Raw genomic sequence first — 27,954 nt, forward strand, 5'->3', positions numbered from 1 at the left:
AAAAGAAAAGGAAAAAAAAAAAAAAAGACAACAAATTCTCTTTATAGAAGACAGGAGTGGGACTGATAGAAAACAATTCCCCAAATAGGGACACTTGCTATACTGTTGATCCTAGCAGCCTCTTTTCTTTTATATATCTCAAAGAAAACAAATAAATAGAAATTTCAGCTGTACAAAAGCCGCTTTTAATTTCTTCATCCCTTTCAGAGCAGTTTCCACCACTGCAGCCTGAGGGGATACGCCTGATGTTTGACTAAATGGGAATTTCAGTAAGTCAAGACAATGACTTGAGCTTCAAAGTACTATGTTTTATAAATAATAAACTATAACTTCTCCCAGGCACTTGAGTTACTTGCAGGTAGTTAAGTTCCACTTCCAAACACCACTACCCCATGAACCTCCATAATGGAGACAAGACCTAGACATATCTTTTCCAAAATAATAGGCTTTTCTCAGTGAATTCTTGTTTATTGAAACATGAACTTTCAGAAGTATTGAAGAAATGCAAACAGCAGTCTCATAATGTAAAGTTTCCAAATTGGAAACACCGTGTTTCTTTCTTTCCAGAGTGTCTCTTTGCAAAACAATCTGAAAAAAAAACCAAACTCCATACATCAGTTTAGAAGCAAAATCTGTGGATCACAAATCAAAATAACAACTGCACCTATCATGGTTGCAATTTGATACACTAACAAATGTTCCATGCATGCCTTACACGGGCTTGTGTAGCTACAGGGAAAATTCAGGGAACAAATCCTCCTGCTTAGCTGATTTCCTCCATAGTAGGGCATAATAGTAAGGAATATTCATGAAAACAAAATTTTCCTTAAAACAAACGGAAAAACTTCTCAATTCCTTTTAAATGGACTTGCAGAGAGCCCAGTTTCTGTAAACTGGGTTGGCCCGGTGCAACAGGTACAGGACATCTTCCATAACCTTGAGGCAATGGATACCTGGAAATGATTTGAAGCAGGAGTTCCCACCTTTCACAGAGGAAAGATACTGATGATCATCTGTCTGCAACCTTTATCATATTTCAGGGCTTTAAACTCTGTAGTTGTTGCTACTGTCTATAAACCCATGCCTGTCACATTACCAAAATTGTTTTTTCACAAGAAGCAGGAACTGTCTGCCATCTGGATGAGCTTAACTTTTGATACAAGTAAAGGTTTGAATTCATTTTGGTACGCCTGATCCCACATCATAAAAACACAAACACAAAGCTCAATCCCTTACGTCTGTGACAACACAGCCTACAGAACCAAAGCTGAATTCAGAGCCTTGTAAGTGCTCTCCAGGCACATAAAATAAACTGAAGAGGAAAGATCGCATATCTTCAAAAAGATATTTTAAAGGAAATCAGGAGGTAACTCAGTGCTGAAAATTTTATGTCAATCCCCTTATATAATTGCTAAAATACATGCATTTGTATTAATATTACTGCTTTTTTCCCCTCATGGCTACATGCTACACCAGTCAAGGAACCTTCATACAAAGAGAGCTGGAAATTCACTCATCCTTATGTAAGTAAAGTATTTGAGGTGCCATGTAGATACAAGTTCTTTAATTCATAGCACTTCTGGGTTCCATGTTGCAGAAACAGGCACCAAAATCTGAATATGCAACTCATGGTCAAAGAGATTTATGGACACATGCCAATGTGCAATAAGAACATTATAGTCTTCCAAAAATCACAGCCATCTTAGCCTCTGTGACACATTGGTCAAGAAAGGATAAAGAAATCCATCAGTATAGTGGCTGTTTATAAATAGCATCATATAGATATACACATGTAAGATCACCAATGCCTACAGAAATACCCAAACGTATTTGAAAACATAATTCTTGGTTGTTGAATTACTTCACACAAATAATAAAAATTATACTTTAAAATCATCAAAATCATTAAAATCCAAAACCATTTTGACAACCATTTAATTCATGAATAAGGCATTTTTTCCTTAAACTAAAAGACAGTAGGCAATGTCAGTGCATGCAAAAGATTTTCAGTAGTTAAAAAAAAAAAAAAAATAAAGGCTGTCATGGCACATATTACAGATTCCTTGACAGGCATAGTCTGTTCGACTAATGCATCCAGAAGATAAAAGAATTAGCACTGATGACTGAAAACTAAGACCAACATTTTGCCATCTGTGCACCATAGGACTTGAATTCCCCTAACCCATCAGCTTGAAGGCATGTAAAAGGCAAATAAAATCCCACTCAGTTCCAGTACTGAACACTTCTGGTAACACTGCAGGAACATAGTATGTTCTCAGCAACATCTTTTAAAATAAATTACAACAAAACATACAGATAGAAGATGAAAAGTTAGAAACTACTAACCACGAAGCTATCAAATAAAAAATAATGCACATTTCCCAAGTTACTACAATTTCCATGCCCTAGCACTACAATACTCTTCAAGAGTTGGGAACTTCATAAATTCTATGAATTCTAAATGCATACAGGTATTAAATTGGATCTTAATTAGTTGGCGAGTCAACTTTAATGGTGGTTCTTCATATTCTGATTCCTAGCATATATTGTCAAGGTTTCTTGGAATTTTAGATATTAATTTCTACGCAAAAGTCTGCTTTCCTTGACCTAGCTTTACCTCAAGAAAATTATTTTTTTTCCCCTCTTGTCCCGCCTAAATATATGAAAACACACAGAATCATCCAGCTAGACTGATTAGAAATTGGAAGGACAGAATTATTTTTGTTATACTCATTTTGTTTCTTTACTTCCATACTTCATTCTGTATTTTTCCAGCAACTTAAGGTAATCATTCTTAACACAATCAAGATCTGTAGCTCAAATACATGACCAAATTTTGCCATACAATTTCTTGTATTTTCTTCATATGCAATCACTTCCGTTTTTAAATGTGAGGAAAGAGGCTATAAGAACATCTTTTCTCTTACTCTTCTTGGCTAGATATGAGTTGAATGATGGGACACCTGAGGTTAGCCACAATGTAGGGCAAATGAGCCAACAGCTCTTTTGATGCGACACTGGTTTCCATAAGCAAGCTTGGACCATGGGCAAAACATGTTCAAGTTCAGTATGTGGGTTCCCACATAGTCATGAGTTTAAACATCAAATTCTCCAGTCTCTGCACATAAGCTTTATTCAAACAGAAATTACAGAAACCAATCTTACACTGAAGATACACACTTAGCTTAACTTAAATTAATATTTTAATAGTCTACCTGCCAAAAAATTGCCTTGTATTAATAAAAAAGTATTATATTACAGAGCAATTATTCAAGAATTTACATATCTATGATTCTTATCTCCAAAGCCAAACATGAGAAAAAAAAAACAGTATCTGTGTTTCTTTCTGGAGGTACCTCCTGGGTATAAATACCTGTTGCATAGTTTGAGTGAGGGATTCTCAGAAAAGAGACAAAAAGATGAAGCATTAGTGTTATCAGGATGGTGCTAAAAGCATGAATTTATTCTTGCTTATTTATGCTTAGAATGCAGAAAACAAAAAAAAGAAGTTTAATTGGGATAATTATACAAATCAAATGGACCGGTTCATCACAAAAATAAGCTAAGACATACTTTTAACTTTTTCTAACCAAAACATTTTCTTTTAAATCAAGAAAAAGAATCAGATGAAATCTCAGAATATATTTTCTCACCGAAATGAGAAAGTTATAATGAAAATTGAGGTAGACTAAAGAGGTGACAATAAAGAAATTATAGCAAAACCTATGTGTGTGACATTATAGCACAAAAAAAAGTTCTTCTTTGCCTACAACAGCATTCAGTTGTATTTTTTAAGAAACTGCAGCAAAAATGCAAAAGATCAGAACGAGGTCAACAAAAAGGGTGGTTGAAGTACAGAAGGATGGCTATTTGACTTGATACTGCCAGCTCTCAAGTTATTTGGCAAGAAAAGGGAATTAGAAAGGAAACTTCAAAGAGCACTGATGACTAAAGACTACAATTTCCCCATCTGCTTGTGCACATGGGACTTGCATACTTCCCATCGTTAGCACAGCTTAAGGAAAAAAAAAATTAAATTTTTCAAGCACTGAATGCCTCTGATAACAGTATAGGAACACACTTTCTTTTCATTTTTATTTTAATTGTAATCATTAAAAATTAAGACACACAGAAAAATGATCAGTCCCTGTCTTATAATGCTGCAACAAAAGGTCACTTTATGAAATTACTGCCTTTTAATTTTAGAACAAATAGAAGAAAATCCTCCTTCACACAGCAAGGAGTAAGCCTTTAGAATTCCCTGTCATAAAATCTTTAAATCTGACGCTACAGTTAGAGTTAAAAGTTACTTTACAACCAGTGATAAAGCTTTTAATTACATACGGTCACCCGAATCTCATATTTTAGGAAATGAAAAGATCACTCCCTAGGGCTAGTAAGAACTGTAATTTGTGTACAATATTGGACAGTTAGTAAGAAACAGTTTACTGTAGGCAAAACGGGGATGGGAAACATCCTCTGACTATCAACTATAGTATGCTAAGTACAGGGCACAAACAGGAAAACAGGACAACATATTTTACTATGATGTTTCCTACTAAGTTGTGCGTGGAGGTATATATGCAGGTTTATATACAAGGGGAGGCAGTCATACACATATGCTCTGCAAACAAAACATCTGAAGAAAGTTCTGCCTAGTAGCTTCACACAAAGGGCTTCTGACCCTGACCCACTACTGTTGAAAGCAGGACAAACAAAACAACCACATGGAGCAGCAAAGAAAGGTAGATGATTTTGATGGCTCAGTAAAGATCAGAAGCTGATTTTGAGGAGCTGCTAGCTTCCAGGCTCAATGTGAAAAAACATAAATGGTGGAAAATCTAACCAGGGGCAAAAGTGAAGATGCCATTTAACATGATGGTCTTCTTACTCCCTTTCTGTGGGAAGCTGCTCTTTTCTTACCATCTGTGCACACTGTCACATCCATGACTGTATTTGTGCAACCTGGAAAATACAGATGCTGAATGTCTGAATTTTCATTCTCCAGTCTATCTTGAGATTACATACACACAAATATATAGATAGAGATATAGAGATATATAGATATGCAAATTAAATGTGCTTCAAATGGCACATGGAAGTAAAGCACTATATATGGTACACAGAAGTATAGCACTACTTCAGGCATGACATTAGATATTACCATTTTACTAATGCAGAGAAAAATTTAAAGCCTACATTAATGTATATATATGTACAGTATAAATAAAGAATAGCCTGTACTACATGTCTCTGGTATAAAAAGTAAAAGATTAAACAGTACCTAATAAATGACAGATGTGTACACTGTACCGTTTCTGCAAAGATAAATGCATTAATTTCATGCAAGGAACTAAAGGGTATAGAACTGCTAATTTAACTCAGTTAATTTGCATTTTTGTTATGAGACAGATTCATTGTGTTGATTGACATCAGCATATTCCTAGTGTACAGGGAAGGGACCACATAGCAGCTTAATCTGCACACAGGGTGACACTGCCCTGCTGGTAAGTAATTAAATCTATACACTCTACAAATAAGTCATCTTCTGAAATACCAAATGTATTTAGGAAGTTTAGTACGCCAGTCATCTTAGTACCGAACTGGCTTCTCAGAACACCAGTGTGCAATTAGAGAACTTGCCAGACAAGCAGATTACCTTATTATTTTCTTGTGCTTGGGTGAAGTGCAGCAGATATCAAAAAATTCCAGCCATAAAAAGTAGTAACTTGCTGTGTGGGACTGAAACAGATTACTCCCTAAAACAGCTATGAGGGAAATCCAAACCTCATGAGAAATTTTCTCATTTATTATATGAAAAGGAAAATGTACACGTATAAATCCTACCAATGCAAGAATAACTACAGACAACATTTATATATTATTCAAACATATGATTCCAGGTTTATTTACATAAAATGCTCTCAATTAATACATATATTGGAAAAGCATCAGAATTTTAGACTAATTGAAACATACTCTAAAGGCATAATGCTATGCTAGCCCATCAAGCATTCATCTGTTTATCAGACAGATTTTTTTTTATTCCTGTTCATATAATGTAATATTAGCAGTAAATGATGTGGTGATAGACACCTGTCGTCTTCCTATCACCTTGCTCAGAAACATTTGTCCATAATCCTTCCCTTACTATTCTCTCGTCTTCATCCCAAAAGATAAATTTTCCCAACTTCCAATTCTCAGAATTTTAATGAACATCCTTCTTCTCAATAAATGCAATATTTGTAATCTTGCAATATTTATTTTAATTCAACAAATACTCCCCATCTTTTAACATTTTGGGTAAAACTATTACTGTGAAAGGATGAAAAACTATTACTGTGAAAGGATGAAACTATTACCTTTTGAAAGGATGCAATATATTACAGTTCTAATGAGAGTCGTTTGAGATAAAGGCAAGTCTGATTTGATTTTTACACAGCTAGAAGTGCAACTGCTATTCAGAACTTGTATAAAAAGCTACTTTTTTCCTGTGGTTTCATATTCCAGCTTTTATACACATCTTCCAACATCCTCTTAGCCTTTCACCCTTGCAGACAGCAATCACATTTTTCTCAAGGTCATTATCAAACACAAACCAAAAAAAATCCCCTACATTCAACTTTCCACTATTTTTCATTTCCTATCTTTAACTCCTACACTTATTATGCATCACAGTCTCATTATCTTACATTGTTCTGCAATGAACTGAATTACCTGCCTTTTCACACATTGTCTACACCAATTATTATAGATTTGGGAAGTCAATGTTTTTCTCCAGCTTTCCTATTCTAATTGAAAAGTCTTCATAAACACATGCAAACATAAGTCTTTTACTGACCCTCATGTCACCTCATTTATTACCTCCACTAACTCTGCACTGATACATTTACCTAAACCATCTGCTTTCAGTATGTAAGCCAGTTTTTTCCTGCAGCCGTTTTCTTTTCAATGACTTTACACATCTATCTCTATGGTGGCATATCAAGATAAGTTGCCCTTGAATTTTTGATAAATTGTATCAGTGCTGCATTTTCCCCTACTAGCTCATCCAGAAATTCAAGAAATCATGAAGATTTATTTGATGGTTCCATTTTCATAAGTTCATGCACCCAAGCCTTTCTAAATTATGCATTACAAAATATGGTATTTCATTTCAATGTTTCCCAAATGAAAACACACAAGAAGCCATATAAGACTGAGGAGGAGGGACTGTTGGTATGAGGTTCTGAATACTGCAAGCCAGCTTTACTCAAATAAATAATATGGTATTGACTTATGTGGAAAAAATACCCTTCTGTCCTTTTTTATTGTTGGTTGTGTTTCTGGGGTTTGGTTGGTTTGTTGGTTTGGGTTTGGTGTTTTGTTGTTTGGGGTTGTTTGGGTTTTTTTATAAGACAGAAGCTGACAAGATTTGTCTGAAGTCTGGGAATCACTGATACCACCCTTCCTCCCTTGCCATAGTTCTGTTTTACTAGAAATTTGGACATGTTGCAATTTTCTGTGACATACTAACTTTTCTTAGCCTCAAGGAAAGGGTGATGGTGACAGACCTCAAAAGGCAAGATGTGCATTTCTGGCTTATTATAGTTGCTGTGAATGACATGATAAATTAAGGAAAGAAGATAAGAGAAACAAGTGAAGGAGTCTCATCTGAAGTGAACATTCCATAACTTCCAAGGGAGCCTAAATAAAGAGGAATGCAACCTTCCCCTTCAGTTGATACAGTGACATAGATCTGGCTAGGCAAATGTCCCCATGATCTTTAAGGCCCCTTCCAATCCAAACTATTCTATGAATCATTCTATGGTTCTATGCATACATTGCAAGTGGACGCACAAGTGAGAGCACCACTGCCAACACCTTTTCATTCTGAAGAACCCACTCTTCCCACAGGACACCTCATCTACTGTTGATAATATGGGATCCTCTGACCTATGGATGAAGTAAGGGTTGCCAGCAACAGTATGTATATTAAATATTAATAAAGCTTAACTTCTTACTATTTTTTTAAATACAAAATAACAATAAAAGTTCTAACACCCTAAATGAATTATCTTGTGCACGTCCTCGTGTGTGCATCCACTTTGAAGACCACTGCACTAGACCTTACCATTTCCTTATTTCCAATTATTTCTCATACTTGTATAGCTCCTGGCAAAATCTGAAAGCCAGTAAGAATGAGGAACTCAATAGGAAATGTTAAGTAATTTCAAGCAAATGTCACCAAAAGATTGTCTTATGGAATTTTATTTTCTTTTTGTAATTCTTTTAATTGTTTCCCTGAGTCATCAAGCTCCTTCATATTTCTCATGCATCAGCCTTTTCATACCCCTTATTGAGATAACATTCAGGTTTATGAACCAGTCTGCAGTTTCTCTTACAAATACTGCTGAGGCACACAATTAATTACAGCTCTAAGTACCTTTCTCAACTTACTACCAGATTTTTTGTGGCCTTAGGGTTTCTTTTCCTGAGGAAAAAAAAAAAACAAACAGGCCTTTTTTTTTTTTTTCCTCCTTGAGTTCATACTACTTACTCATTATGCATTTTCTTTTCAAATATCTGAAAACATCATATTAATAAAAACAAAACTATTTCAAAAACTTGAAAACCACTAATGTTTTCCTCATAGTTAATATGTCTAACTTATCTTTCTGAATTCTTTTATTCCATAAACTTTTCTCCTGCTTGTTTTCAGGCATAGAAATTTAGCCGTAATCTGATAGGCATCAAATATACCCCACAGAACACTATTTGCTGTTTTTCCACAAACATATAGTTTTTAATATCCTCCGCATGTTACTTTATTATCATAAGCACACAACCAGGATAATTATATCTACCCAGCCCTCTGAACAGATGTCATGTGAGAAATGTAATACTAGAATGAATCTCCTGAGGCATTACTTTGATAATGCAGGTAAACACATAACATATAATCTTATTCACAACATTAAGATCAATTTTAAAGCCCATTAGGGGTTTGGGGTTTTTGTCCCCTATTACTCCTGCATCAAACACTGTTTTCCAAACTATGCCTCCTAACATTCAGAAAAGTTAGTTTAATTTCCATCTGAAGTATATTCCTGGACATTTTGTAATCATTTGTTTTCATGCCGGTACTAACTTCAGACTTTGATAGCTCTCTTTACCTCCTTCTCTATCCAGATATATTTACAGAAATTTTTACAACTTCTCTGCTTTGATTTTTTTTTTTTTTAACATTAAACATACTTTTAGCCCCTTCTCATAGGACAGATTTTCTATTCTCCTGTTTATAATTGCAATTTTCCTTGGTACAATTTACCATTCTTGAACATGGCTGTATGTAGTTAACTGCAGGCTGTCATTCCTTGTACAGTAGAAACACTTTTCCCTCTCTACCAAAAACATTTTCATTCTGACAAATCCAAGAATGTCTTTTCCCTACTGACAGCTGCACGTTTGTAGCATATAATCATTTTACAATTGACTAAAGCTCCAAGGTCTTTTTCCTTATTTCCAACTGATTAGTCCTGACTGTATCACAGAAATGCCTGTTACTCAGAATTCAGACATGACCTTGTACTTTGTACACTTAATTTCAACCCATTTTTTATTACTGAAGTCTTCAAAGATTCCCTGTTCTTTCTGCGCAACATTCTAATCCTCACCAGAATTAACAAGGCATTGCAGTTTTGTCGTCGGCATATTTCATTATCATATTCCCATTTTTCCTCCTAAGGTTACCACTGAAAACTCTAAATGAAACAGCATTGTTAACACCAGTCCTGAAGAAACCCCAGTAACTCCCAGGCCCATAGTTTCTCTCTTACTAGGTAGGCTTTTGTCTTCTTGTTTCTAAGTTCTTAGCTATAAAGCAGATTTCCACTTCTCTAATTTAATTAACAGGTTTCCTCATATTCTCTAGCTACTCCAAAGAGCAACTCACAGAGTAATTGTGTCACTGATTCAAGCAGAGACCACCTGGCGTAAGGAATGAATCTCAACTTCTACAAATATCCTCCAGTAGCGGAACATCCCCAGACCGTCATCATCATCTTACTACAAAACTATGCTTACTGAAGATCAAAACCCAGATTTTCATTACCTTGTCATTCCTTCATCCTTTTTCTCCAGGGATTGAGAGAATTGAATTGAATCTGATTCAATATTCCCCATCTTTGCACATGTAGTCCACCTCTTGGCATATCTGTCCTGTCCTGCTCAAGCAAAAACTGGGGGTGTTATTTTTTCTAACAGGTGTAACTCCCTTTTACCTCCAGGAATTATTTATTTTCTGGAAACCCTCTGGTACTAAGGACTCCAAATTACACACATCTGCTGGTACTAGCACTGCTGTATGTCATAAGACTCTCCCCAAACCCCAAACGTTTTCCAAAATCAAAATCCAAGTACTTCCTGCCACCACCTGGAGGGGTGTTTGTGTGTAGTTTTTACTGCTGTTGTTTAAAATCATGTCTCCTCTTAGACTGATTCCTTATTCCCATCAGTGAAATGTATTAAATAGCCAGGCCACCAACTTACAGTCCAGGCTAACAACCTCTAATTTTTATTGGCAAGTAAATGTTTTGATTATTGTTCATGTTCACTTTCCTCCTCTTTAACAAGATAAACCTTTTAAGTTCTATCTTCGTGTAAATATGCTATATTTTATTTCATCTTAAATTAGTACTGAGTAGTGCTACTGTTAGCCAGTTCCTACAGTTCATAATGTTTCTACTAGCAAGCTTAACTTCTCTTTGTGAGGCCAGAAAGATTAAATTCTCCCATTGTTATCAGAGAGTTCTTGGTGATTTCTAGCCATCCAAGAAGTATTTACAAACTTTTCAGGCAAAAATCACTGTCTTATGCCTGAATATTTTATTTTCTGTGACTACTTGCTGTGCAAAAAGACTTTGATTCATCCCATGATTTAGAATTCTTTGTACTGTGAACTGCAGATTTCATTTCACTGGTTATTTCTTTTGTCAAGTTTGCAAAGCTGAAGTTTCCAACGCTTGTTCTTTCCTCTTCGTATTATACTTATTTGTTTACTAGGCTACCTCATTACTCTCATGATAGTCCTCAAAGACAAAATGCTTTCCAAAGCCGCTGTACCCACTTAGGCTTCTGTTCTTATCTCTCCTTGGACCACCTTTAGTGCTGCATCATTAGCTAGCTTCATCCTTTTTTTCCAGTCTTAAAGGAGAAAGACTAATAATCTATAATTTCCTCTGAGTGTTGACATCTGGTATTCAGCAACTCATTAACAGCTTTAACTTAGATTGGTTCTATCTTAGCTCAGTCAGCAATGATGAAAGGCTGTAACGCAGTAGTACACACTTTCTGGAAGGCCCCTCTTACACTCATCACACATCCACCAGCCTCTGCAAACTGAGAGTGAGTTAAAATAGATACCCACAGCTTTCATACAAAAACTTCTATTTAAAGTTTCTTACAACAACCAGACATCAGTAACTGCCTCTAGAAAGAGGAAGAATTTGCTTTTTTTTCAGGCCACGTGTTCCTCTGTACTTAAAACTGCTATCCACTGACCTCTGCTGACCTCTAACTGCTCTTCATTCTCTCCCCTTTACCACTTCCTCTTACATTGACTCAATAGAGGAAGTCATATTGAGCCAGATGGAGTGGGAGGGCAGAATTACTTTCTTTGAGGAATCAATTGTTAATTTTGCTTCAATCGTTTTTGAAACTGAGAAAGTTAAAGAGCTTTCATTAAATTCTAAAGATAACGGCCTTTTGATGATTCATCTCTGCTTGCTAAAATAGTCTGATGCAGTTGCAAACAACAACAACAAAACAGATATACAACTGAGAGTTACAGACCCAAAGATTTCCTTTCAACTCCCACCAGTAAATCTGTTCCTGTAATTTTTTCCAATAAAACTACATCTGGTTTTGGAAAAGGGATTGTACATTAAAATCAACAGTAGACATGTCATACAAAATACAAAAACACTTCTAAAACTAACTCAAATATCATAGAAACACTTAAGAGATGGCCTTTTAATGTTATGCAAAACCAACTCCTATAATAAACTTCTTTTGTTTTCAAATCTCTCTATATGAAATTGTGATAGGTCTATACCATTACCATTTTTGTAAAAAGTTATCCCCTAAATTGAAGAAATATTAAGTAATAATATATTGAGGTCTTTAAAGGGCAAATGATATTTCAGTCTTACTGAAAGTATCTGGTATTCTCTATATTCCTCCTATTTTCCTCCTATTTGAATTTTAATGTTCCATCAATGTCATGCCACAGGGTTTATCCTAGTGGCATAAAAAATTCTGCAGAGGTGGATCAAAAAATCTGGACTACACATACAGTGGATAGTGTTATACTGTTCAAATAATCTAACACTACTCATCTACTGTTGGCAACTGTAAATCTAATAAATGATTTGAGTATAACTCCCTTTTGTACAATTCTGAGCACAGATTTTCTTACGTTCTTAAAAAGGGAAGAGAAAAAATATTCAGCCTGAATTTTGCTAAGTATTGTACTTTTAGCCTTCTGTGACAGAATCAGATTTTGTGCTTCAAATCTAGGTTCCAAAAAGCACATAATGAAACACATTTAATTGGCTGGCAAACAGTGGTTACATTTGCTTTTCCCAGTAAGGTCAGTAAAAAGAATATATTAAGAATGTCTTTCTACTCCCCAGTTTTCCTTTATCTACATGTAAAAATTCCCAAGGACAGTACTGCTCTCTGCCATTCCAGTTAATTAACTGCCATTTTTATTACAGTCTTGCTTTCAGGTCTATGAAAGAATAAATCTCCACTATGATAAGTGCTATACAAACACTTAGAATACTGTCTCCACCTTCCCACTTTCATTTGACAGGATCTGCATTACATATGGTGCGAACATTACATTCATGTTGCCCACTAAAAGGTGCTTCCAGATGCTGTAAAATAAAGTGAATTACACTATAAAAATGCATTCTCACCTGCTTTCAACCTTAGGTCAATCAACATCGAAAGTATCCATGACTATTATGGAGTGGGGAAGAGGGAAAAGAATCACCCCCCCAAAAAAAAGAAAACAAAGAGATTAAAAAAGAAAACAAAGAGATTAAAAAAGAAAACTTGCAACTATTAACTTGCTATATGTGAGCCCAGCACTAGATCTCAGTGATGAACTACCTGTGACATTGAAATTATAGTATAACAAGTCATAAAGAAGCCTGTAGTTTGTACCAGTTTAAAGCTACAACCATTTGAAGTGATACAGAGTGGACTAAACACTTTCCTCCAGCTAACAAAGCAGGAGCAGCATCGAAGTACCAGTGCTTAGGCATTCTGTAACCCAGGTAGTGTTTTCAACAGGACAAAGCACTTTAAATGTGAAGTTACGAATCTTATCTAGCATTTCAATTCAATATAAAAACAAGTACAGGCATTTAATACAAAATATGATGGTGAAATGTGTCCAGAGACGATGGAAAAGGAACACAGCCCGAGCAGAAAGAACTGCTGACAGTGCATTTAGTCCTGAACCTTCAAAAGACAGTGAGGCAATACAGAGAAGATACTTCTAATAAATCTGGTCGCTTTTCACCCTCTTTTGAAGATTTCATGTGGGTACAAATATACACAAGCCCATCATCTTTGCCCTTAAACTAAAAACACTTTAGCACTCTCCTCAATGGGCTACAGGAGCCTTCTTCATACAATATCCGCAGAAACAGTCCCCTATTCCAAGAGGAAGACCCCCAATACTGATGCAGTCAGGCAAGGATTGATGAATCTGACCTTTACCACCTCATTTGCATGTATGGCAACCAGAACTCTATGAATTACTTTTGATCTCTACATTTCCTCATGTGCTAGCTGCTGCCTTGGGGGTAAATTCTTCACTGGCTCTCTATTTAGCAGACATGGGACGCATTTCCTGCTGTACTGTTCAAATGCCCTCCCATCTTGCTGACAGCTATAAAAAGTAGAAGGTGTAAGTATGTCCCTGTAAAGCTGTACCACCTTGGGTAAAATGTTGCAATGGAAAGAAATAGCTTCAAGCCTTTCATTGTGCATTTATTCCAAAAACAGTGCTTATAAATCCAACAGTCTTCCAACAGGACACAATAGCAGATTACCACAATACAAACAGCTACAGGCCCTCCTAGCTCTCAGTGAAAAGCATTTCAGTTTACAAGCTCTACTTTTGTATTTGCTATCTACCAGAGGACAGAAATAGTGAGTTACCACAGCTAAACTCATGACTGACAAGTCACCATCTTGTCTCAGCCAGAGAAATGTAAAGATCACCAAAAGTGGGATAAAACTGGAAAACGGGCATGCTTAATTAAGTTCATTCATAGGCTTCTGGGAACTACATGCACCCTATATTTTTTTTTTTTTTTTTTTTTAACTCAGGAAATATTTGGAAGTCCTTACTGAGGAAACCTCCACTGGCCTCTGTGACAGTTTTCCAGGAATCAGACTTTGCACATGTCTCAATTAAAGGACCATATTACTGCCTTTTAGCTCACATCTTTAAAAACAGGTAATATGGCCTATGTTCTAAAGTCAGTCCAGAAGAAAGATTTATTTAAAAGTAATTCATGAGGGTACATGAAGTATTTTGTCTTCCTACTAAAAACTGTGGTATAATAGAAACTGCCTGTAGCACATAGTAGCGTTACCCAGGCTGATGCTACACATTAGACATGGCCCATGAAACACTCTAACCTCAAGGCAAAGTAATTCCTAATATTAAACGCTCACACAAAGACAGTTCACAGTTGTGAAAAATACTTCCCTCCAACCTCAATTTCCATCTTCACTTTGTCAAATGTTATTAAAGATTGCATTAATGTTATGGTTCCAAAACTACTGCTTACCTAAGAATATTTCCTTTCTCTGCCACAGAACTCTATTTATTATTCGCACTCCAGAAGGGAAAACATAAAGTTATTATTTATGTAGTCAAGGAAATTCTACCTTAAAAAGTGCTGATCACCTAAAATGTGGGCAAATTTATCAGAAGTTATTGCAAATAATACAGATAATTCAAACACTAGCTGCAAAAATCCATATGGATGTATCCCTGCTTATTGAACCTTCAATACATCAGATGACCTATTTATCCCAAATTATCCAAAGATACTCAGAACCCTCAGAAGTCAGCATGTAATAAACAGGGACTAAATCTAACAACATTCAAATGATGGGGGCTGGAAAATAATTTTGGATATAACCGTAGGTTCAAATGCTTAATAAGTTTTCATTAGATTGGGTTTCATGCAAATAACAAGCAGGAAAAATTTTAGAAAGTGTCCTGTATAGCCCCTACTGTTCCTATTAATGTCAACAACAACACAGCATTCAGTATTTCTGAAAATTCCTGACATTACAAGAATTTTTATAGATGAATCTCTTTGTTTCAATTTGTTTATCATTTAGGAATACACACAGAATCCAAAGGATACTCAGGCTTCTAAAGTATTGTCGTGGTTTAAACCCAGTCAGGTAATTCGTTCGCTCACTTCCCCCCCCCCTTTCTTGCCCTCCCCCTGCTCTCGGAGGGACGGAGAGGAGAATCAAAAGAATGCAACTCCCACGGGTTGAGATAAGAACAGTTTAGTAACTAAGGTATAACACAAATCACTACTGCTACCACCAATGATAATAATGATAAAGGAAATAACAAGGGAACAGAATACAACACCTCACCACCCGCTGACCGATAACTCGCCCCCCAAGCCCGACCAAGCTCCGACCGATACCTCCTCCAACCCTGCAGTCTCCCAGCCCTTCCGGCTAACTCCCAGTTACATCCTGGGCATGACGTGCTGTGGTATGGAATACCTCTTTGGTCAGTTTGGGTCAGGTGTCCTGTCTCTGCTTCTTCCTGGCTTCCCCTCCTCCCTGGCAGAGCATGAGGCTCACAAAGTCCTTGGCCAAACCAAAACATCCTTGTTATCAGCTCTGTTCCCGAGCTGAAAGTCAAAACACTGCACTGCACTAGCTACCAAGAAGGAGAAAAATGACTGCTACTGCTGAACCCAGGACAAGTATGTACATTGAGCAGATCAAGGGAATAAAAAGAGATAAAATATCACCTTCTGGAAATTTATCCTTTATTTGCCAAGAGTAGTGACAATGATTAGAATGGGATACTCCTACCAAACATACCTGATGACTGTGGTTAGGTCAATAATACTATTTTAAGCACTAAGAACAGAAAATCAGATTCATACACATTACATTGTACATTTACTGGACCTAATTATAATTCTAACAAAAAAGCTAAGAAAATTATCTTCCAAGGCTGGACCTCTACTATTCAATCAAATGGATGTGGGAAAACTCTTAGGCATAAAATGCAGCTATCATGGAAGATATTAGTAATTTCTACTATCTAGCTAGACAGCTTCCCACACAAAATACGTCTGGGGACTTGACCTAGAGGACAAGTTGAGCATGAACCAACAGCATGCCTGTGCTTCAAAGAGGGCTACAGATTTCTCGCACTGCACTGCCAGCAGGCCTAGACACTGGTGAGAGCCCACCACTGGAGAGGTACCAGTTGCAGGCTCCCCAGTAAAGGAAAGATATGGACATATTGGAGTCCGGCAAACGGGCTAGAAAGATGATGAAGGGACTGGAGCATCTGTCATACAAGGAGAGGCTAAGGGAGCTGGGAATCTTCAGCCTTGAGAAGAGAGGGTTCAGGTGGGTCTTATCAATGTGTTTAAATACCTGACCAGGAGAGTAAAGAAGATGGTACTCAGTGAAAAAACAAAACAAAATAGGCACAAACTGAAACACAGGAAATTCTGCTTAAATTCTGAGCAGGCTGTCAAGTGAGTTTGCCTCATATCCTTGGCAATATAGTCCTAGGCAGGCTGCTATGGCTGGCTCTGGTCTGAACAAGGGACTAGACTAGATAATCTCCCAAAGTGACTTCAAGAAAGCTATTATCAAGTATACAATCTTTTAAAATGTTTCTCCATTTTACCTGTATCATTGAAATACCATCATAAGCATGCTAAGAAATGCCAATCTACTTGCAAGGACCGATTAAAAACATACAAATTTAAAAATTATACAAATAGATCAGAAAACCATCAATCAGATTGTGAGCTGTTTCTGCAACTACTGTTTTAAAGAGCAATACAAAATGAACTGGGAGAAAGAGCTTCATTACTATCATGGTATAAAACTAGAGGCTGTGATCCTGGGAATGGAAACGCAGCATCAACAAAGCTGTTCTCTACAAAGGCTGAATGCCGTAACTATTACTATATTGGGTAAACTCTGCCTCAAAAAGTCAAAGTTGTTCTGATAAATATTAAACTGGCCTCATTTTGACCATGTCCACAAATGCTTCTTTATGAATACACAGTGTATTTGAGTGAATACTTGCTTTTATGAAGGAAAATTTTTTAAGTCTACAAACTCAATCCTTAACAGAAAGTGACAAGGAGAAAAGAAGTTATCCGAATACTCATTTGGGACTAAGTGTTTAGCGGACATATAAGTTCCTGACTACAGGGAAGAGATATGAGATACCTGACACTGACATTTATATTCTAATTCTCACTGAAGGCCTAAAAATTCCTTCTAAATATCCTGAAAACCAAAACAATGTCAAAAGAACAAAGAAACACAATATATGCTTTCCCTGATATCATTAGTAGCAATATATTGCATTTATACAGCGATTTCAGACCCTACAGTGTTACATTCTGTTTTCTTTTCAAGCACACAATGCACTGGATTGCTTCACTTACTATTAGCAGTAGCAGGACAATATCAGGATTATCACAGGCACAGGCTACATGCATTGATGTCCAAAAATCCTCATCTTGATGATTTACATTTACTCCTCTGTCAATTAGAATTTCAGCAGCAAATGCATTATCATAGCGGGCACACTAGAAGAAAGAAGAGCAAATTAGGGATGGCATTTTATTCAGTGTACAACTGAATTTATCAGATACAACTTTTGCTCCATATAACATTTATATTGAGGAGATGACGCATTGTTGTTAAACTTCTGTGTTTGTAGGGGACAACAGCTGATGAATCTATAGAAATACTTTTATGGAGACTACAAGTTCCATGTGCATGATTCACAGAATCCCTTATTCCCTCTGAAAAAGCACTGTGTGAAATTTGCCGAAATCTACGGTAAAAATGAGTCTTTCTGTTCAATATTCTAATTCCAAATCAGTGCACAGGCATCAGTGCCTGATGATCACATAATGAGCAGTAGCATCTAAGTATACCCACACATACATATGTCCACATATGAGAACTTCCGCCTTTTTCCAGATGACAGCAATAAAACACACCTTTCCATACTCTTTTTTTCAGTCCTCTAAATGCACTGATTCTTATCCAAGTCTCTCTAACAGATAAATATGCTGCACGCTTAAGGGTGTTGGAGGCAGGGTGGTTGCACACATATGTGTGTCTGTACTTTGTTTTGACGATGGAGGTCACTAATTTTGGCAGTGAATAAACTGGTTTAGCCATTGCTTCGAGCTTAACTCCTGTGTCACATCTGAACTTTTTTATGGATGCACTTACAGATAATTCAAAACACAATCAGGGCACCTAAATTAAGATCCTAACTCTGGCCTAACATAAAAACTCAGTAACTCTTTAGAGAAAGATCCTCTCCATTTTCCCACAGGGGAGAGGTTACAGGGAGACTAATTTTCTGTATTAGATACTTAGATGCTTTGAATACAATCTGTAATGCTTGTGCTTCTTCCAATATTTAAAGCTGTGTAATATTTCCATGCCCCAGAAAGCACCAATATACACTGCACAAATCACAGAATAGTAGGTTGGAAGGGATCTCAAGGGTCATCTGTTCCAACCTTTGCACACCTCTAAACCTCAGCATCCAACACCTGGAATTTCAAATGCGTCTAAAATTGAAGGAGATAGACCTGGGGCAGCTTCAGCATCCTGAGCTTTGGTCAGCAGTGTCACAGCTTTCTGTTAGAGATGTCTGCTGAGAGCTGGGAGCTGAGCATTGAGCTCTACCTTACAGCCCTTTGAGAGATCAAGAGACTTAAGTGGCATTATTTGCAGCAAAAATGCCGAGGTGTTAACAATGACTTCTTTCAATTAATACTGAAATGTGCAGATAACTTGCAAGTGATGGTTCACCAACTATGTGGTTATGTCTGTATCACAGGTGGAACTACACCATGGCATCTTTTTTTTTTACTTCTCTCATGGAGTGCAAAGAGAGTTCAGTAAACGCCTTTGAAGCTTTCACGGCCTCCCTGAGATTCAACCATACTTGTCTACAAGTGACTGCAATAGAATCTTTATAAAGTGCACTTTTTTCTTTTTTCTAATAGAAATAGTTCACATTTTGGAAGTTAACAGAAATTGAAAAAGAAAAAGGAATTATATAATGAATCAGATTTTAAGTAAAATGTGAGGATAAATGTTATTTTCCATTAATTCTAAGATAAAAACATTCACACTACAACACGGATTAAGCTCCCCTTTGCAAAAGCAGCTGTATGTATGTATGTATAGAATTACAGTGGTAAAACTAGTACTTAGAATGGATCTGAGTGGGCTTTAAAAATATAATTAAGATGCACGCTAAATTACTATTTTCAGTCCTTGCAGAAAACCAGATTTGGCTTATCTGTTTCCCTGTATCATGACTCTCTTCTTCTATCTGTATTGCTCTCAAATCGGGGTCAAATCCAAGTTTCATTGAAACCAGGTTTGCCCCTACCTCCAATAGGACCAGCATTTACCTGCAATTATGTGTACTTACAAGTAACTCTGACTAAACTGAGGTAGTAGATTACACAGAGTTCTCTATTGCGTATTTCTACTGCAGGAAGCTTCCCCTCCTTTTGAAGCATGTGCGTGCCTGGGAAGCAGCAGGTACCAGCAGATAGATACTGATTGTCACAGTGATGCAGATCAAGAAACCTAAAAAAGGACAGTTCCACTGCATGTTTTACCTGCAGTTAAAGAGTGTAATCAACTGATCTACAACAAAGCAACTTAAAATCCCTGCAGATGGAATTTTCCTTCTTCTGTTTTAAAATGCCTGTGAGACAGATGTCACATCAGCCACACTGAAGATAAGAATTGTTTCCTAGGGCTTTCAGCACAGATTAAGATTTGGGATGCCTCAATTTCAGGAATCCCAAAGATAACAGCTCATACGGGCTACATTTTTAAAGAGTGAGTACTTTTGCAGTAGGCAAATAATTAGGGAAAAGAGAACTTAAATTTTCTCTGTTCCAACTAATTTCTGCCCCCTTCCCTTACCTAAGCCTCTACTTGCCAAAAAGTCCTTGGTAAGTAGGACAGCCATGGAATATGGAAAACACAGATTAATTACATAAGGGAAATGCAACATCTGGCAAGAGCATGGTTGCAGGTGTGCTGAAGTCCAGTAATACTCTAGGATCTCTTTTTTTCATCAAGAAATGGCGCTATTTTGTGTACATGCTATGAGAAACTTAATCCTACTGTTCTAAAATTAAACACTCTGCCAGCAGACTTTTCACTGGATCTGTTATATGCTCACATTTCAGAAGTCACATCTATTTTAGCGGCACTGTGACACAAAGTCGGATCCAAATATCTTGAAATAATTTCACATCAAATAGAAAACATGTCTGCAAATGAAGCATCATAGACCAAAATAAAGGATCATAAGACTTAAGAATTTTTGATGAGTTTTGCCACTGGCTTCAGCAAAGCCAGAATTTTACCTCTGCAGTATTTCTTTCTCTCTGCCTGTCAGTCTTTTCTCCCCATGCCCTTACATCTTGCTTCTCTTTTGGTCACTGTATACAAACCGTTTTCCTTTTATCATACAGTTACTTTATCTAAATTGCTATGCAAATAATGATAAACTAAATGCAGATGTGTTAAGTATCCACATGTAAGAAACTGGTGCAATAAAATATGAAATAAAAAAGAAAAAGGAAAAATGTTACAATGTGGTGTTTTTCAAACAGGACCTGTGAATCTCTGAACCACATAATTCTATCTTCAGAATCAAGCAATATTGCCTTTATTCTTACTGCACAGATAATTTTTAAATAAAACATTTCATTCTGCTTTGTTACCATTCCTATGACATGATCCATCCTTTCATAAGCAATTTGAAAATGACCACGTATTCCACATGCATAGCTGGATGCAGTCATAACGACTGTGGAGGGCATTGTAGATAAAGAAGTTATTGCTAAGCCTTTTGTTAATGTGCCCAACATGTTACTGAGAATCCCACCATATTTATCCATAGTCACTAACACCAATCTTCAATCACTCTTACCAGATGGAGCAAGGAGCCTCCTGAGGAAACAAGCATATGAGGGTCAGCACCATCCTTCAATAGCCGTAGAACTGAAATATCAAAGAAAAGAGAAACAAGAATTAATGCAGCAATATACCTGAGCTGTTAATAGGATGATTCTTCATCATCTTCATTAAGAGACTTAATAACTATGCAAACCTCCCAGATAACATTTGCAAAACTATCATGTCAGCATTTCCCATCTCGTCTATTTTAATGGCTAAGCCTGGAAGCAAAGAACCGTTTATAATGATGTTAAATATGAACGGTATCGAGGACTTCCCAAGCGGACAGATGAGCTTGTCAGTTTGTACATAGGGGATAGCTGGAGAAGAGACCCTGTCTCAAGGTCACAATCACCCGACTAATCCATTTTGGAGCAAAATCACAGTCAACTGGTTTTATCTTACTTTGCAGAGTTCCCATGAGGTTTGTTGGCTTTTTTAGTAAATAACTGAAACCAGTGTTCATAATCTAAATCCCTTGAAATTAATCATAATGCCAAACCTAAATGATCTGCACTCAATTTCACCTTTCTAGTTCATTGTCAGATCACTGATGCAGCATAATTCTTAAAATTATATTTGAATCAAACTCCACTCCCAGTTACATGTATTAAACCCCTCTGAAATCAAAACAGGCTTATAAAGGCAAGCAAAACCACTACTCTTCATACGGGTGCTCACTCAAGTGTGAAAAATCAGCACTTTTTCCCCATGGTCTTTATTGCCTTTATAACCTTCTCACTTGGAATCAAAGCATGAACTGACTCATGCTACCGGCGTTCATTCCTGGAACAAAATTGCACAGTAGCAATGCCAGATGTTATCAGGGGAATCAGCACCAGCATTGCAACTCTGTCTTCACTAAAGTGGTACGAAGGACCCTTTCAAAAGGCCTCCCTCCAGGAAAATAACTGCCAATAATGTTTCCTGCGTAAGAACATAGGTGGTTTTACCTCCAACATCTGGAAATCCTGGTTTTAATTTCTAATTAAAATTCCTGGATGGAGTTGTGCAAAGGTCTGCAAAGAAAGTTTAAGTTCGGAGTTCCCTAGAAATGTGTTCCACTGCAGTGTCTGTCCTACAGGAGGGCCACAAATCTGTCTCAAGTCTCTTCTGACTTTCTATGTGTTTTTGTTCTCTCTAGAAATATCTTGCAACTCCATTTTCACTATACATTTAAACTTCTTCCAGCATTCAAACATTCAGTTGACCTATTTGAAAGGAGTCAGTTTTCTTTTCAAATATTGTCAATTTACACAAGCAATGTTGACCAGGTGCCCTAAAAAAAATCAGCCTAAGAAAGAAAATATGGCTAAATGGTTGCAAGCCTGTAAAATTTAAGTGAAAGTGTTGTCATCATCATTACTAAATAATTCACACATAATTAATACACTGGTATATTGGACAAATACTTATAATAGTTAAATAATTTAATCTTTTGCTCTTTTTAAAACTTTGAAAATCAAACATCAATCTGAAGTATTGTATAAATTCATACTTTACACATAGTTCCATAGTACCTATTTCTCCTCACAGAAAGTTTTGCAACTTTTCATTTACACAACTGTAAAAGACTTGAATGTTCTGGCAAATGCCACTTTGAAAAATAAGTACTATTAGAAGTCACTGTTGTCCTCCAAAAGTAGAAGTGGAACATTAAGTAACATGAAATAAATGAACTGTACAAGATCTGCCAACCAAGATGAAAAGTACTGAAGAAGAGGGGGAGGGTGGAGAAATATTTACAAATTTTCACTACCTTGGAAAAATGAATGAACAACAAAAAAAGCAAGTATTTCTTTCTGCTCTCAGATCCACAAATCCAATACTAAAGTACACAACTGACTTCATCCAGACAAAGACTGGTAAAAACAGAAGTTCAGAACTAAGTTCTTTCCTTCTTCTAATAATTAAATTGCTGAACACATATGGACATGCTTCCTCTACCTCCGGTTTTAGTGAGTAAAGATCTTATTGTAAATCCTTCCTCCCTAAGTAAGTGTGCAACTACATCCACCTCAAGAGTTAATATTTTCAGTATTCCCCTGTTATGCCATTTCTTTAGCAGGCCACAAAAGATGAATGCTGTATCACATAAGATTTCTTAAGGCTCCAAAAGTAATTTCATTCTGCCAATCACATCAGGATTTCACCTGACCAAATTAACACTCCGAATTTTTCCCCTTCCTCCATTCCTGTTTTTCAGGGATTAAAAAAAAAAAAAAAAATTACTATGGCTTGGTTCCACCTGCAGCAGTAGTCTCATTTGCAAACATGGGAATCAAGGCAGATAGTCCTTAAAGGTGTAATTTTCAGAAATTACTAAACTGCCATAATTCTGGCTTTAACTGTTTACATCAGTGAAAGCATTTGACTCTCTGAAAACACTGTCCTTACAGTGTATTCTCACAGACTGCACTGCTGTGAAAAGGCGGAAGGCATGTTATCCACTGCATGGCTTATTCTTCTCTTTTGCCATCTCTCTCAACCTATGCAGCGCACATTCAACTGGACCAATAAGTCTAATCTTTTTTACTATTATTACTATTTTTTCTTTCTCCTGGCAAGGTCAGTTTTCAACCCAGTCAAGGTGGCTGACTGCACAGCTCCTTAAGCACCAGCACAGAGGACAGAAATGCACACATCATGTGGAGGCAGAGCAAGCACAGTGCGTTTGGGTGGAAGAAGTCTTAGATTGACTAAGGCTGATAATTAAATAACATCCTCAGTCTGTGCTTCTACAAGGTGGGATAAGCTGATTAAGGAGTGAATGAAGAGTCTATTCCCTTCCCTCATTAACAAAAGGACTTGCACATCATTTTCCTCTGGCTGCTTCTGCAACTTGGAACTGACTCTAATGGCACAAAATAACCCCAGCAAAAAAATAAAAAAATAAAATGCAGAGTTTCCTGTTGGATCATGGAGAAAAACTCATTCATTGAAAGTCCTGGGATCACCAAATCCAGCTTCTGGGTAGACCTCTCTTTTGGCAGGACTAGGACACAAAGGAAGGTCATAGGATTGGGAAACTGCATTTCTAAAAATATTCCAAAATAATTTAATCTGAAGCCTAAAATAGCAACCAAGTGACAGAAAGGGTATAGAAAACACAGACTATTTACTGAATCTCTTCCTCCCACCAAACCCCCAGAGACTTGGTTCTTATAGAGAACTTGTACAAAATGAAGTAACGCCTTTTGGATCCATTCTGCAACCTTACTGTTGAAACTAAAAAATGACAGACCATTTCTAGATCTGAGATAGAAATTTGTTAAGAATGTTTTCGCTTTACTTCTTTTCCCCTTAGCAGAAATGCAGACCAAGATTGCAGCATAAAGAATATGAAAACTGCAATCTTAAAGTAGAATATTAAATAATTATGATCATAAACAAATTATCATAAAAACTTAGGGCACATGGATAAAAGCTCTGTTCTCTTTGGTTTATTTTTCTCATTATTGCAAGTAGCTTAGTCACTGCTTCAAGGAAATTCATGTCACACAGACTACCAGGACAAGATATGCAAACTCATTTCAATGGGCAAGAGTCTTTGTTCTGAATCAAGATTATGTGCTACATTCCTCTGTATATAAAGTAAAAAACATTTCTCTTTTTTGAATCCACCCCCCCACACCCCCCCCCCAAAAACACAGTAAGAAAATAAAATAAAGAAAAGAAGATCACAGAAGCAGAATCCCGCTCACTACTATGCAACTCACTTGGGTCATTCACTTAAGACTTTTACTAGTCAGCGAGAAAATCTTCACCTTATGTTCATGTTTTCCTTCTGATAGAACTATTCTAGTTAATGCTAGCAGTTGGGATGAATTGCCTAATGAGGATAGATTGTCACAGGTCTCCAGAAATGCTGTAGCTCTTAGTTAATGCAATTTTTACAGTTCTGACAAGACTTTCTTTTAAAACTTTTATTTATTTGTACTCTTTCATGGAAAAGAATTCTCCAGAAAAGATGAGGAATCTGTAAAGAAGCTTGAAGGCAGGAAGCTGACATTTACTTAGGAAAAAATAAAAAAGTGAAATTTCCAATAAATTCTCAAGCCCTTCCTATGTGTGTATGAACAGGTCCATACATTCTCTGATGACTTTTAGATTTGACACACAAAACATTCAACTACTTACAGTAGAAATTCACACCTAATCTCATAAAAGGTGTTTTAGGAAGCACTGGAGTTATAAACTCTCAGCATTAAAAAAGATAATAATCAAAGTAGCTTCTTACGTATGCCTGATTTTACAATTTTGACTAAATGATTCCTGTGAGCTGAATAGCTTTCCACACTTCACTGACTGTATTGACTACATTACAATTTACTATGTAGCCTTATAATCCAGTAAAGGCAGTATAGTGCCTGTTACCAGCCACAGGTCTTGCACTTACTTCACATGTGGGACTTGGGCTGTAAGTCTGGGATTGTCTTGGCTTGTTTAGCTATTATAGCAACTGGCTAATGACAAAGTGACAATTAACCTGGCATGTTTTAGTTTCATTTAGCTTTGTGTAACTGTGCTGTTAACAATTTCGATATATACAGAATAACTAGTACTTAGCTGTGCTATGTTGAATAGCATTTAGCTACACTGGCATCCACAGCTATCCAAACCTTGTATGTTGCAAGTAAAGATCTGAAGTGACAGCAGACCCTGGAAGGTGAATTCAGAGGATGCAGGGCTATCAATAACTCACCAGTGATCAGCTACTGATGCTAATGCAAACTTAGGATCAGGGCAATGCGCATTCACAGCAAACCCAGGCTTAGTAGAAACAGAAGGGGAAGAAAAAAAAGTACCAAGCATAAGTAAAACTTAATCACTGGCCATCTGCTATGCTGGATATACAGTACCAGTATATGTTTCTATTAATCATTCCTCTGGGGAGCAGCAGCTAGCTAGTGTAAACTTTGTTCCTCTTAATATCTATTTTTGTTCTCTTTAGCTTAGCATGAATAACTGTAACTGGTAGAATTGTTCATTATATGCAGAAACATGACTTACTGCAGAAGCCTAGCTAAGACTGTGCTGCTGCAGTAATGGATTATCCTGTTCTCCTGCCTCAGGCTGCATAACTCCGCCGCCTGCCTGTCGCTGGCATAAGGCAAAGATTAGTTTCCAACTAGATCAACAATCTGGGAATTTGGCACTGGGCAATGGGTATGAATAGGGAGAATAGGGTAGACACCACTTTCAGCAACAGCTGAAAGCAGTTCAGGCATAAACTGACCATGAAATTAACCACTGGACAACAGAAGTGATGCATACTTCTAGTCTCCACTTCCACCAGTTACAGAAGTGTCATGTTTTGCCCTTTACTCCCTCCACAGTCAGACCTTTTGTCCAATGCTGACATCTTAAACTCTGTATAGATGTCCCACTAAGAATTCTTGCCATCTTCATGTCTCATTAGTAGCTGTTTCTTATTCTTCAGTCGTCACTGTACTTTCAGCTTGTACCGAAGGCACTTAGGAGGAACCTGCTATTCAACTCAGTTGTGTGCAAGAACAGATGAGTGCCAGTCTCCGGTAAGTTATTCTTAATCAGAAAAGCAAATGAAGTCAAGTAAAATGTCATAAATTTTTGTTTAATGCAGTTTTAGAAAAATATTTACCTTGCACTTTTGCTATGATTAAAATTAAATTTTAAAATTCCAAGTACCACTGTTGATAACTTATTCTTTTAAGTTGTCTTGTTCACCTAACAAACACATTTGTAGTAGCAATACTGTTACCACATCATTTCTAGTATAATAGCTGATGTTTCCTGTCAAAGCAAGCTCTACCCATCGGTTGAGAGTGGTTATTCAGAGCAGTCATGCCCTTAATGCACTTCTCAAAAAACTAATTTGTAATCCTACTTCTTTTACCATCCTTCAGATATTTCCAGTTATCACTGGCAACATCTGTCAAACACGTTCAAACCTTATCTTCTCATTTTCTGAAGAATTCTTGGAAATAAATTCCCAACTTTGCTGCATAAAGATTAAAGACAACAAACCATAAACGAAATATGCACACCATTTGGACAGCTCAGTGCACCATTCACAGAATGCAGAAATGAAGAAAGGAAAATTACTTTATCCATACTGGCAGAATTTGAGAATGTTAGCCTCACATATCCAAGCTATACTCGCCACCGTCTGAACAAAACACTGATCAGGATAGGGCTGACATCTTCCCTGGCAGAGCTCTCCTAGTTCATAATTTTTTCAGGCATCCAGGAATCAGATTATCATGACCCCAGAGCAATCAAGCCCACTGATTCTCTGCTGCATTTAAAAGTGTGATGTGAACTGTCAGGCTGATTCCTGAGCTCCAGTCAACTCAGTGTTACCTTTAAAAGAAACAAACCAAGCCACCAAAGAAACAGACTGACAGAGGTAGTGTGACAGGTCCAGAAGACACCTCTCCCAGCTTTAATGTTAGGCCCAGATCAAAATACCTGTTAGTCCTATCCAATATTCTCTTTGTGCAGAAATTTATCAGACCCCAGGCTTGGAAGCTGTTGAGAGGCTTCATCACTCCTCTGTGGAAGTGAATTTCAGGCAGCACAGGTAAGCACATGACAAGACAGGTCCCTTAACTTTCTGCCCAGTCCTCTGCTACTTTCCCACCAGGC

The 27,954-nt window shown here is 36.9% G+C and overlaps 1 protein-coding gene across 6 annotated transcripts in view; it reads right to left on the reverse strand.

The window, feature by feature from the left end:
- Positions 1-27,954, reverse strand: part of MYO16 (myosin XVI) — a 381,803-nt gene that overhangs the window by 224,275 nt on the left and 129,574 nt on the right. For 5 of the 6 annotated variants that reach the window (XM_061472784.1, XM_061472779.1, XM_061472778.1 and 2 more), the window contains 2 exons: positions 21,299-21,369; positions 17,751-17,894 (listed from right to left, as the gene is read on the reverse strand). In XM_061472784.1, the coding sequence (XP_061328768.1) occupies positions 17,751-17,894; positions 21,299-21,369 (215 nt within the window). Of the gene's footprint in view, positions 1-17,750; positions 17,895-21,298; positions 21,370-27,777; positions 27,931-27,954 lie in introns of those variants that run through there. The other variant, XM_061472783.1, reaches the window with a different exon arrangement.

This window comes from Pezoporus flaviventris, unplaced genomic scaffold (assembly GCF_033815535.1).
Source record: "Pezoporus flaviventris isolate CSIRO_AGI_PZ_B2104156 unplaced genomic scaffold, CSIRO_AGI_Pfla_v1 ptg000072l, whole genome shotgun sequence".
Taxonomy (NCBI): domain Eukaryota; kingdom Metazoa; phylum Chordata; class Aves; order Psittaciformes; family Psittacidae; genus Pezoporus; species Pezoporus flaviventris.